The sequence below is a fragment of the Conger conger genome, chromosome 7 (genome assembly GCF_963514075.1).
Source record: "Conger conger chromosome 7, fConCon1.1, whole genome shotgun sequence".
Lineage (NCBI taxonomy): Eukaryota > Metazoa > Chordata > Actinopteri > Anguilliformes > Congridae > Conger > Conger conger.
This window is the reverse complement of record NC_083766.1, coordinates 32,754,723-32,768,274: the sequence shown is the minus strand read 5'-3', so window position 1 is coordinate 32,768,274 and position 13,552 is coordinate 32,754,723. Positions and strand designations below refer to the sequence as shown.

The 13,552-nt window shown below is 40.8% G+C and overlaps 2 protein-coding genes across 2 annotated transcripts; one reads left to right on the top strand and one right to left on the bottom strand.

Annotated features, from left to right (window-relative positions):
• Positions 1-4,009: 4,009 nt before the first annotated feature.
• On the top strand, positions 4,010-7,554 carry gltpd2b (glycolipid transfer protein domain containing 2b). Its single transcript, XM_061250425.1, has 4 exons — positions 4,010-4,562; positions 5,752-5,810; positions 5,998-6,188; positions 6,595-7,554. The coding sequence occupies exons 1-4, from the start codon at positions 4,484-4,486 to the stop codon at positions 7,289-7,291; spliced, it is 1,026 nt and encodes a 341-aa protein (XP_061106409.1). The 5' UTR covers positions 4,010-4,483; the 3' UTR covers positions 7,292-7,554.
• A 1,668-nt stretch (positions 7,555-9,222) lies between these two features.
• Positions 9,223-12,711, bottom strand: chchd2 (coiled-coil-helix-coiled-coil-helix domain containing 2). The gene is made up of 4 exons (XM_061249044.1): positions 12,511-12,711; positions 11,402-11,672; positions 10,700-10,934; positions 9,223-9,528 (listed from the first exon to the last, which is right to left on the bottom strand). Exons 1-4 carry the CDS (start codon positions 12,558-12,560, stop codon positions 9,518-9,520), a joined length of 567 nt encoding a protein of 188 aa, XP_061105028.1. The 5' UTR covers positions 12,561-12,711; the 3' UTR covers positions 9,223-9,517.
• Positions 12,712-13,552: the final 841 nt, after the last annotated feature.

Here is a 13,552-nt window from a genome sequence, read left to right as displayed (position 1 = left end):
CGCCTAGCTCCTCCAGCTGTCGCTCACTGCGGGTCGGGTTACACAGCCGGCAGTGCTAAACTCGGTTTTAAAGTCACACTCGGGTCGCCATAATCATCATCATTGGATACTGATAGTGATGACAATGCCACCGATTAAGATGGCAATCCTTCAACTTAATACATCAACGAATTATAAACTTATAATTGCCATAAATACCACAGGGCGATATGTAGACTATATTGTATGAGTTTTTTTGTGAGGAATAACGCTTTACATAGCAAGCGCCAGATAGCCCTACAAAGTGTAATCACGTTGTCTGTAGGCTATACGTCACTGTGAAATCTCCAAAACTGAGTATAAGTAGTACTGCAATTATCGTTAATATTCCCCTTGGGGGTTGTTCAGCACGTCACTCCGCACAGACAGTGAGCAAGGTGAACAGGTGGGCCAGGGGCCCAGGCGGGAAGCTGCTGCACTGCCCGCTCCCTTGGCCTTGAATATAAATAAATACCGCAGTATTTCAGCATAGCCGAGCGCCTTACAACTCGTAACTCTGAAAACATCACACGCGTGTCACTGGCAATAGACCCTTATAGTTTTACTTTGGCAATGCAAAACCATCATAGAGGTAAAATGTGGAATAATTACTAATATCCCCGACATTACTCGAAAATCCCCATCCACAATTCAAAATCTTTTTTCCCTTTAAACTCGAATAACAAATCTGAATAATCTTCTAAAGTCATTTTTGCAGTATCATGTGTGATTTAAAGATTTCAAGGGACATCCTGGAAACTGAACAAATGTACCTATGTCCTGCATGGGAAAGTTTACCGTTGCTTGCCAAATGGAAAAAGCTTGACTCTAGGCCAACAGGTGGCTGGACAGTCACATTTATGTCATCGCCAGACAATTGTGTAAATGCGCTAAATTATTTTAAGATATGTAATTCCAATGACATAATGTTTGGTCAAAAACAAGTAAACGTTTGATGTAAAGCTCACCTTACATTTTCTATTCAGTAATGGGCCTCTGTCACTCTCTTTTCCTCAATTATTTATTCTGTTTTCTCCCCATCTGAATACTCTAACAACCGCTGCAATCAGTCTTAAATGTCTGGATCACAACACAACGACAAATACATAATCTCTATTACCGCAACAATATCAAGGACTATATTACATGATGTATTTCAAAGATAAATGTCATAAACTGATCTCATCTTATCACATCTCCCATCTAAATTTTCTTTGGAAAATGCACTTGTCTCAGACAGATACTCAGACTGATTCTGTAATTTTGCTGTTCTTAATATAACCACTGCCACTGTTGCGTCATCTGCTTGTTATTTGATTTCATAGCAAATGGGCCAAGCTTATGTATGTCCCTTGTGAATTCCTGGGTCTTCAATGCTCTATTAATACTTAATGAAATTGAGACGTGTTCCTTGGGGGGTAATCAGAAACAGCATATCCTTGCTGTACCTTATGGTGTTTGGTATACAGTGACCTGAGCCAGACATAGGACATGTGATGACATTGAAAAACTATCTTTGATCTTTGTCCAATATATAGAGAAAGAACTCAGAAATTCCAAAAGAACCGTGACATAAGTACATACATAGCACTAGAGTTTGAATGGGAACAAGATAATCCAGTAATCTCCACCTCCACCTCCACCCCCACCACCACCACCAAACATGTTTTTCAACCCACTAGCTTGGCTAATTGTCAGTTAGACTTTTGGCCACAATCCATCTAACTGTGTAATACTATCATATTGATGGTTAGGAAACAGTTAAGCTGTCACCAGCTTTGTGCTATGGTAAGCTCTGCTAGTATTACAGGAAAGAGTTAGCATTGCACAGATAAGCACCACAGAAATAAAACTATGCTCCTGCAATAGCAGGCTTGATGTCCATGAAATCAGCCCTGAAGTATTCTTTGGAAGTATTGTCTTAAAATAACCTTGACTGTCCTATTCCCTGATCATTTCAGTTTTGATAAATCACAGGATTTCACAGGTTCTGGCATTTTGAATGCTAATTTGCCACTCTCAAGCATTCATAATGTGTATATCTGTATTTTGTCTTGTTTGTCTATATTTTGTTGTTGGCTTTACTGTCCAAAAAGACAATAAATACAACATTGCTTGTAATAAAGCAGTCTCTTGTAGTGTCGGTCAGCTTCTTTCTGTAATTACTCTCTCAGAGTTGCAGCTAAGAGTATCCGCCAGCCAGCCAACAACCAAGGTAATCGGTAACATTCCACTGACATAGCTGTGACACTATGGCAACATGATATCATTGTAACCACATTACAGAAATATTCTCAAGGTATCATGGGAAGCTGTCAAGGATTTTTGTGTCATGCCCCTAAAAGGCATGCTGACCGTAACAGGATTCTGAACAACAAGAAACACCTGTCAGTCACATGTTCCAATATTGGGAGGTCTGATACAAAAACTGATATGTTCTAAGTTGTTTACAAATCTAGATAAAAATACCAGGAAATAAAAGCTGAAATTTGGATCTGTCATCTCATGTACAACTTTTGACCGCAAACTGTATTGCAAAAACAAAGGAATTATTATCCTGATAACATAACACATACTGTAAAAATCTATTATTTCACAGATGAGAGGTCTGTGTAATTTGATTGTGAGAGATGTAGTATAATTTGACTGATCATCTGATGTCAAATTATATCCAGGAAAGTTAATTATATATGAATGGAAAGAACCAAATACCTAAATAATACTGATTTACAAAGACATTGAACATATACAAAACCTTTTAGCGCATGCAAAACTAATAGCAGAAACACCATGACCAATCATTGGTCATGTTATTGGTTTGACGTGTTAAAAGGTTTGCACATACCAAAGGTCATAACAAATCAGACCCATAGTGTACTTTATTAGCCATTGATGTAACAGATTTTTACTTTTCTCTTCCTTCAGTTGGTGCTCCTCCTGCCCCAGATGGATGTAATCTATGTCATCTAAAGTGAATGCATGTGGCGTCTACACCTAGAACTGGACCTGTTCACAGATGTCTTTTATACATTACATTACATTACATTATTGGCATTTGGCAGACGCTCTTATCCAGAGTGACGTACAGTTAATTAGACTAAGCAGGAGACAATCCTCCCCTGGAGCAATGCAGGGTTAAGGGCCTTGCTCAAGGGCCCAACGGCTGTGCAGATCTTATTGTGGCTACACCGGGATTAGAACCACTGACCTTGCATGTCCCAGTCCTTTACCTTAACCACTGCGCTACAGGCCGCCCTGTATACGGTCATTAAGGCTGCATCTCATTTAGTAGAGACTGCATATGTCAAAAAGTTACTTACAACTACTGTGGTCAAATAATGCAGGCAAGTCAATCAACCCAAGACACAGTTTTCCTGTGATTATTTACCTTCTGTTGACTCTCTGGCCTGCCATAAGCAAATCAGAGCGCAACAAAATACAGAGGCTTGGTGAGTTATACCACAGACTTCAAAACAACATACAGTAGATTTAGACCAGTAAGCCAAGGAACTGTATCAATGATGATGGCCAAAGTATGTGAGACGTGGCACACTGCCAGTGTTACTGTTGACCACGGTTGCAAATCTGTTGAATAGTCGATGGAATTCAAATTAAAATTGGCTTTGCTGACATCCTAACACTTGGTTACAACATTTTAGGAGTGCTTTTCATCTGAAAGAAAATCCCACTAAGTGTGATTCAAGCACAGTATAAATTTGCAATATAATGCAGAAAAAAGCAACACCCAAAATGCACTTTTCCCCCTCAGTATTTGTTTAGATAGTGCCTCCGAGTGCTCACACAGTCACTGTGTCCTTCTCACAGTGACTATGACTGCAGTTTGAATTACTGCCAGAATAACACAACCCTTCTCCTCTCTCTGGATAAACATCTTTTTCAGTATCAGGCAGAGCTAAGAATTCAAGATTGAACCGTCATATTTTGGGAAATACAATATCCCTTATGTGTAGTTTTTGTGCTGCAAAGATAAACATAATGGTGCATTTAACCTGTGGGTTACTACAGGGCAGACTGCCTTATCAGAGACACAATGACTGACCTCAGCTAATCTCTGGACTCTTCAGTTGAGCAAGAAATACGGAAACTATTGACAGGTGGGCAAAATAAGAGTGGTAGAAGCCAGAGTGGTTTAGGAAAGAAAGACCAGGGAGAAGTGTGAGAAGGCAAGAGACACAAAGAAGGGGCAAGGAGAATCAGGTGAGAGGGAACTTGAAATATAAGAAGCAAGTAAAGAAAGAATAAAAGTTGCATGATGTGTTTACAGTCCTGCTGAAGTGTAACCAGGAAGTAAAAGAGAGAGCACAGTTTGCTGTCAGAGACAGAGTGAGAGTAAGAAAAAGAAAGTAAGAGCAAGAAAGAGCAGCATAATGAATAAATAGAGGGAGAAAAGAGAACATCAAGCAAGGAGAAGAGAAGGGAGTGGACCCAGAGGACACACACAACAATGACCACCATGGGAATAAAAACCAAGGCAGCTGTGGCCATCGTGATTCTACTGCTGTTCCTTGGCTCAATGTGGCTCCGTGAGTACCCTCTTTTTTTCATCAAACACATTTTTGTGTGTTCTCTGCTACTGTCCACTAACAAAGACATACTCAATGGTATGTACGGAGAAGACAGTGTGAATAAATACAAATTAAAAGAAGAAACCCAAGAAAAAGTGAAAGAAAGATACATTTGCGTACGTGACTCTCCATGTGCATCGGTCTGCATTCGTGAAGCTGTGCCATTACGTCATTGTATATTAGAGTTCATGTTTGTGACTGCCTCTGCCTCTGAATGCTTACATTTTACCCTGAGATTCATGTGCAGCAAAAATAATTTCAACATTTGAGTCAGCAGCTGTTTCGGGTATCATCTCATTTTATGTATTTCATTATTTCAGTGGGATTGTCAGAAGGTTTAGTCACTACATTACTGATCACTGTATCAGCTGTAGTAAAAGCACAAATACTGTACATAGCCTTTAGTTTCTTGCGCCTGTCAATGAGTAGTTTATGTGCTGTGTGGTGCCCTACACACTATGTGGAGCAGTAAAAGTGCTACTAACTTTGCCAGGCCAAAACATTTTATTAAGAACACCTTTACACCTATGTATTCATGTGATTATCTAATCAGCCAATCGAGTGGGAGTAGTGCAATGCATACAATCATGCAGCTATGGGTCAGGAACTTCAGTTAATGTTCACTTCAACCATCAGTATGGGGGGAAAATGTGATCTTTGACCATGGAAGGATTGTGGGCGCCAGACTGGGTGGTTTAAGTATCTCAGAAACTGCAGATCTCCTGGGATATTCACGCACAACAATCTTTGCTGAGAATGGTGCGGGAAAAAAAAAAATACATCCAGTGAGTTGGCAGAAATGGCTTGTTCATAAGAGAGGTCAGAGAAAGGCCAGACTGGTCAAAGCTGACAGGAAGGTGATAGTAACGCAAATAACCACACATTACAACAGTGGTACGCAGAAGAGCATCTCCGAACACACATCGTGTCAAACCTATAAGTGGATAGGCTACAGCAGCAGAAGACTTAAGTGCTCACTGAGTATATATTGCAGTAATGTTACTCTTAGACTAGACAAGTGGGCTAAGGCAGCAATAAAGCACAGACAAAATATTGGATATTTATTGCCATCAAAAGTGATGGCATGGCAGTTCCAGTCATATAACCTGAGGATGCATGCACACAATAACATTTTCTCTTCCCACAGAGGGAGGCTTGGAGAATCAGTGGCGTGCCTGTGTGAAAGGTTTTCCTCAGGAACAGAAGGTAAGAAACAATAGAAACATCTAATAGGACTGCTTACTTTACTGTAGGATTCCACAAAACATACAGGACTTTCAATTGCCCTGTGGGAATAGGCTGCCACTCATACGCTTTGTAAGTCACTTTAGAGATAAAGTTTTAAATCGAGTGATTCATATCTACAATATCTCTCTCTTCCTCTTCCCGCCAGCCTGTCATTATCACTATACTCAATGACACAGACACAGACAGCAGGGGAGGCACTGACATCGTCCCATTGGGTGAGTGCCCTGGTCAAGATTTCCAGGTGTCACGGCTGCTGGCCCAACTACTGGCTGCCAAAGCACCCCCCTCTGATGTCCTTCTACAACCTTACCTCTCCAGCTGGGATGAACTCATCAAGTAAGGCCAGAAAACAGTCAGAAATACAGAAAATAAACATGATAAACATGCAAGCACATCTCATGAAGGATGAGACAAAAATGATTTTTCAAGGGTTTTTTCCTTGTTCAGACCACATCCTAATATGTACATGAGCACATCAAATGAGAATGTCTCATAAAATTGGTCACTTGGCTATTTTAAAAACTTGACAAAACTCTTTGTCTTTGTCTAACAAGTACTGTTATTAAACGAATGAAGACGTTATTCTGTCACATCAGGGTAGATATGAATATGTAAGAAGAGGTTCCCCCATGGTCTGAATGTGGTAGAGGGTTAATAACCATAATCCTTCAGGCAAAATTAGGCTGTGGAGACTTAGACTGATGCTAGGGATATCTCTCTCCCAATACTTCTGTACCTCCAGGTTCATGGAGGCTCTGGGCCCAATGGTGGGCCTCATCTCTAAGGAGATTGAGGGAAAAACCTCCATCATCCGTCAGCTGGCCAGAGAGGATGCTGACAGACAGATGGAAAGAGTACAGGAAGAGGAAGTGAGAGAGGGAAAGGACCACATCCACGGTAACACAGACGGAAGGGGAGATGGGAAGGTCGAGGAGAGGCTGGGACCACAGACCACCATTCCTGTGAAGGCAGAGGGCAAAGAGGTTGCCAGAGAGGAGCTGGGCTTTGGCGAATCTTACCTCTCTGTTCGCTCTATGATACGGGTGGAGCTGAGCCAAGGCACGGTGAACTTTGTGAAGCAGACGGACTCCGGCTGCCGCACACTTTTGAGGCTGCACCGTGCCCTGCTGTGGCTCCAGCTCTTCCTGAAGAGGCTGGCGGAGAAACCTCTGCCCGGGGTGAGGCTTCAGAGCCCCTCTGAGCTGTGCAGTGAGGCCTACAAGCAGACCCTGGCACACCACCACCCCTGGGTGGTCCGCCAGGCTGCCGAGTTTGCCTTCCTTGCCATGCCTAAGCGAGGGTTCTTCTTCAGGCTGGTGTGCGCGCAGAATCAGGAAGAGGCAGCATCTGTGCTAAACAGGGTGGTCAGGGCCATTGGGGAGGTATACCAGAGGACCCAGCATGCACTGGAAGAGCAAGGCATGTTGGACTTGCCTTAGAGAAGGAAGTTGGGCAATTGTGGATACAATTTTAACAAAGGGCCAAAACAACTACTAACGTAGTACAAGTGGGAAAGTAATTGTATACAGTACCTGTACTGCAAGTTGCTATGAAATTGGCTACAGCAGATTCCTCCACCAGGGGGAGCGCTGTTCAACAGCAGTCAATGAGTATTTTTTCTAGTCTATGGATGAAATACAGTAAGCATGGGCCAGGGGTTATATTGATTTAAAAAAAACTAAAAAACACGCAAGCTGAATATTGTGTAGGCATAGTTTTTCAAGTCTTGTGCTATTAGTATCATGTTAGAAGTTATACCACTGACAAAAACTGAGGCCAAATCCAAGACACAAAATCCAATCTGATTTAATAAAGAAATAGCCATTCAAATGATAATTTAGAGTTTTTGTACTAAATTCGATGCTGGATTGTGTCTATGCATGCTTAAAAGTGCGTATGTGTGTATTACTTTGGTCAAATTAGTCATATGTGTTTATTATGTGCATACCGTTTATGTGTGTGTGTGGGTGTGGAATGTCCCTGTCCACAACATCTCGACCAGAAAAAAACTGAATCCAAGATATGCATGTATTGTGTGTGTGTCTGTGTTTCTGTGTGCTTACAGAAGCAAAGCGTGACTGGCAAAAAACTTTCTGAACAAGAAAATCTGAAACGAGTGACATAATACAATGTATTAACTACATTTTGGTGCATGGAAACATGAAACCGCATCACTAATGACTGGCGTTACCAAATGAGTTCATTCATTAGGGTCAGTACTTTCCAAAGAAGGGATATATTTCAATAGGTTAATGTTCAATGTCCATATTCATGTTAATCTTTTACTGGGTGAAATGATCTCCACTTGTTACGGCCAAAGAGCAAAGTAGTTGCACTTCCAAGCCAAACACCTGGCACAAGGATTTGGACTCTTAGCGGTCTTCAGCAGGACAGCAAAGAGCAAGGCCTCAGATAAAGCAAAGAGTGTTATCAGTCACATGAAGACAAATCACATGATGTGGATGTTACAAAAACAAATAAAGAGCATATATATATATATATATATATATATATATATATATATATATATATATATATGCAGAATGTCATCACTTTGTTGGTTTTATTTACGCATTTAATCATGATTTTAGTTGAATTATAGATTAATTGTGCCAACTCACAGACACCAAAGGACTAAGTATGCTCCCTGTTATAGCCAGAGCTCATGCAGCCTTTGACTTGGCAAACTCCCTATGGCACAGTGAGGTAATCTTTCCAGTTCAGCATGCCTCCACCCACAGCTTTCGAAACAGAGACTGCCGGCTTACGGCTAGACAAAGGTGGTACCAAACATGTTTTAAAGGATGATAATATGTTGTATTCAAAGAATAAACACCACTTATTCTCTTATTCAGGGGTAGGTTTTAAGACAGCTTAAGAAGCTTGTGATGGCGGTCACAAAATTACAAATCCCTAATATTCAAAGCATACCTGCTTTAGGAACTGGTATGAGAACAAATACTGTAATTGTATTCCACAGTTCTAACAATAATCTCAAAATGCTGATTAGTAGTGCTGGTAGGATTGCATTTATGCATTGATACAAACAAATATAATGGGACTATGAGCACAGGCACATGCAAACTGCTGCACTGCTCCAAATGATCCTGATGTATCTTGAAATTCATGGAGCAATGTCCCATGAATTTGTTTTTGGCACCGTCATGAATTTCAGTGTGAGAGAATAAAAATAAAAAAACTCCAGAGAGCACTAAACCAGTGTGTAGCCATCCTGTAATATCTTTATCAAATTACACTTTCTACCTGCCATCTCAAAATGGATATTCATATGTTCTCATTTTACAACAAAATCACAGCATGCATGGCCTACAGGGCAGGAGTCATAAAAACAAGAACCAATGAGGACAAATTATTTCAGATGACTATGCCAAACCTTTATTTCACAGCACAATCAAGGGCATTATAGCAAAATATATAAATATTTAATTAACGACAGAAATTAACAAAAAGAAACATGTTCCTGCAATTCTCAGTGTGCAGCAATTGCTGTAAAAGTAAAGTGAGAAATTGTATTATTTTGCGTTCCATCACCTTTATTTCGTGCCCCAATAAAGCCAGTCTCCACCGCTGCTGTAAAACTACATTGCAGGAAAGATTGATTTCTATAATGTGCGTGGATCGATGGCCATTTTCTTGTTTTATCTTCATGACAAACCTAAGGAGAAAAAACAAAGTTAAAATACTTACACAATACATTTTGATCATCTCTTCCTATAGCAGCCCGTCTTGACATTTATATATTTTTTATATCCATTTCTTATTACTATCAAATCCATTTTAAGCTCATAGACTGCCCACCCTGAACTACTTTACCAAAGCCCTTGCTCCATTAGTGGTTCATAACCATAACCATAAAAACTTTTCAGGTAGTGGTTGATGATTGGTTTGATCAGATCCAGCTCCACGAGGACCCCGATTTAAAAAATAATACTTGAGGGGGGAAAGAACAGATATTTGCATCACATAACACTTCAACAGTTCTCCCTGTGTGAGCACTGAGGGCCCAAAGGAACGTAAGCGTTTAGTATGCACTCCCAGCGACGCTGAGCAAACAAACCAGAGATGCGCGCTCTCACTTGAAATACACAGGTACTTAACTCCAAAATGGATGTTCAATGCTGTGTTACACTGAGTAACAAATTCGCTCTTCCCAAACCACACTCACAGATGAAAATCTGAACTTTTAAAAAAAAAATTATTTCACAGAAACCCGATACTCAGTACTACAAGGCCAAAACTTGGGTGACTTTACTTATTAAATAGTTAGCAGTATAGAGATTTAAATTGTAATACTATATACCTGTAAGAAACATAGCAGGCACACAGGTAAAATATATCTTACATTCAAATATATCTTATAACTTTCGGCATTTAAAATAAAGTGTTCACTGGAAATAGAAGTCATGGAAAGTGTTTCCAACTCAAGTTTGTGCTGCTAATCATACAAGTGACGGGCAAAGTCAAAAAGTGGTGCAATTGTAATGATTACATTGCTTTTACTCCATTCGTTTTGAAAGTTGTTCTTGTGACTTAAAACAACGAGAATGGCACTGGATGAGGAAAAAACATTATTTGCCAATATCCGTGCTAACGGTAATTGGACAATGTTGTCGTTTGGGGCCGGCTTACACAAGGGTGGTCATACCCCATCACAACCACCACCAAAAAATAAATAAATCTGGGAATAGACTGATTAGAACCTACAAATATTTTACTAATAGAAGCATACAATGCTTACAATTCATTTGTAACGGAGAACCAAATGTAGGTGACATTCAAATGTGGCGACTAAGAGTTCTTTGTATACCACTTAGGCTCACACTCACCATTGCCCAACTTGCACTGCTTGAGAACCTCGCTGAAGCCTTCACATAGCTTGAAGTCGCTCTGCGTCTGCGCACACTCGATGAATTGCTTCAACTCAAAGGCGCAGGGGCTTTCTGTCGGCTCGGGCTGTTGGTACATCGGCTCGGGCTGTTGGTACATCGACTGGGGCTGGTACTGAGGCTGGTACTGAGGTGGCGGCTGCTGGTACATAGGCTGGGCTTGAGCGTAAGGTTCCTGCAAAGCAAGGTGCAGCACACTGGGTAAAAACTGCAGCCATGGGCTAGCACCAAAGGAAAAGTGGCATCGGGGGAAGGTTACAGGCTCAATTTGGAAATGTAGCACTGCTGTTATAGCCTTATGCAATGTACTTACCACTTTGCCACCACTAAAATTACTGGCACCCCGAATATTGCATATAGAATTTACAAAAGTTGCTTGATATACAACTACTGGTTCTCACCTATTAGCCAATGCAGCTGCATTTTTGAGTAACAAATAAAGCAAGGAACTTCTGGAATTTATACCCATTCAGAGTTCAGTGTTCAAACCTCAACAACGTATGCAGCCTCTTCCAGTAAATTAAGCATCCTTGTCATTGCTAAAAACCAATTGCATAAGCAGTCCATGACTGCAAGATCACCATGAAAGCCACATCAACTGCTCCATCACCATGAATGTGTACAGGTTTCCTCAGGGATTACCTGATAGGTAACATCAGGCCTGGCTTGCTCAGAGCTTGCTCCTCCTCCACCACCACCACCTCCCATCATCATGTGTCCAACCGTGTGCCCCACTGCCGACCCCACCGCCACCCCTGCTGCCGTGGTTGCCATGCGGGCAAACATTCCAGGTTCCTTGGCGGCCGGGGGAGCCATGGCAGATGGAGGTGCATGGGCAGGCATTGATGAAGGAGGTGCGGCTCTTGCCATTGGCGGGGGAGGAGGGGGAGCTCTTGCCATGGGCGGTGGCCGGCTGTGGAGAGATGGAGGCCAGAACTGCATAAGCCCAACAGATAGCACACAGATGTCTTAAAAGACCATCAATCAAAGTCAATCATAGCACTTTCCTTTCAAAATAAATAAATAAAATAAAATAAAAATACATTCATTCAATGATAGAAAGACTACATTACACCAAAACAGAAACCCATTACACCCATTGTTATTTTACATTATATATTAAGATATATTATTACTCATCTCTACAATACCTGTGATTATAACATGATTCTGTATGAAACTATAAGAATGCTTTGCCCTTTTCACATAAAGGAGCAAGGCGAACTACTAAAGTTTTACATTTTACTCATTAAGGAGCTAAGCTAGTTAGACTTCAAGCCAACATCATTAAATTAGCTTATAGTGCGATCTCGCACCTTGTTAGCACTGTGTAGCGAAATAAACCACCATAGAGTAACATACCAACTACATAAAGTTTATCTTACTATTGCTGGCTAGACATACAGGCTAAAACATGCATAGATGGACACACAATGATTACAATTATGCTGTTAAAATCTTACGCTAGCCAGTTACGAGCCATCTTGCGTGGGACATTAAGGTTTAACTTGGGCCTTTAACACTTAACGTTAGCTAAGGTGACCTTTGATATGAAACTTAGCAATTATCTTCGATCATATGATATCTATCTGCTAAGAATAGAATGTGTAGTACTAACAAGTTCACAAAGGTGGCCTATGCTAGCTATCATGCGGGCTTGTTAAGTAACATTTGCAAGTTTGATAATGAAGTAATGTAGCCAGCTACGTTAGCTCGCTAGCTAGGTAGTTAGCTGTTGCTAGCTAACTTACCTGGCTGGGGGAGCCATCCTTGATGTTCGACTTCTGCTCCCTCTAGGCATCTTTTATAGGAAGATCGTATAACCACTGAAGTTAAACTTGTAAAACGCAAAATACAACCCAATTACGTCTTCAACTTAGACAGACTTACGACCGTGAACTACACACATACGTCATTAATTTTCTTCCGGGCTAAAAAGTGTCTTCCGGGCTAAAAAGTGACACAATGCTTTGCAGTTAACTTCACGGGAGTTGTAGTCCAAGAGACATTCGTAATGTAGCAATGTAAAGATTAAAGAATATTGGAAAAACAGATCGAGGCTGCGTTTCCCGAAGCATTCTTAACGCTACGTCGTTCGTAAGTTATACCTTAAGCTCTACCTTAACGTTTCAGCGTGTTTCCCGAAACGTTCTTAGTTCTAAGTATACCTTCTGCAAGTGGTACCTTATCGATGTTGCCAGCTCACTCCGCTAGTGGCCAGCACTGTTACGACCGCAAGCCTCTGAAATCAGCTGTCGCTCTGAAGTTACATCTCAAACTGTGAAGCAATATATGCACTAATAATTTTACAGTTGCAGTTGGCTAGTAATATTACTAAAATACCACATTAATGGGACTGTTTTCATGCAAAGAATAAAATTGTACATTACGAAGGATGCATGTTGCCTAATTGCCTTTTAAATGATATTTATAGACTGACGATTTCCCACTCTGTGGGCTGGAGCGATGTTTACCCATAGTTCTTTCTTTGTTTTATTGTACACCGTAGTCCTAAAACGTGAAAATAACGTTTCTTTATTCAGCGCCACGTCCTCTAACAATATCTCAATTTCGTTTGCTGTGAAACTGTGGCACCGCTTTGTTCTTTGTTTTTTAGTTTACAGTTTACAAAACCCGAAACACCGGTAAAAATCCAGTATCTCAGAATATTATAATATTACATAAGACCGACCAAAAAAGGATTTATAATGCAGAAATGTCGACCTTCTGAAAAGTATGTTCATTTATGCACTCAATACTTGGGCGGACAATCATGGGGAAGACTGCTGACTT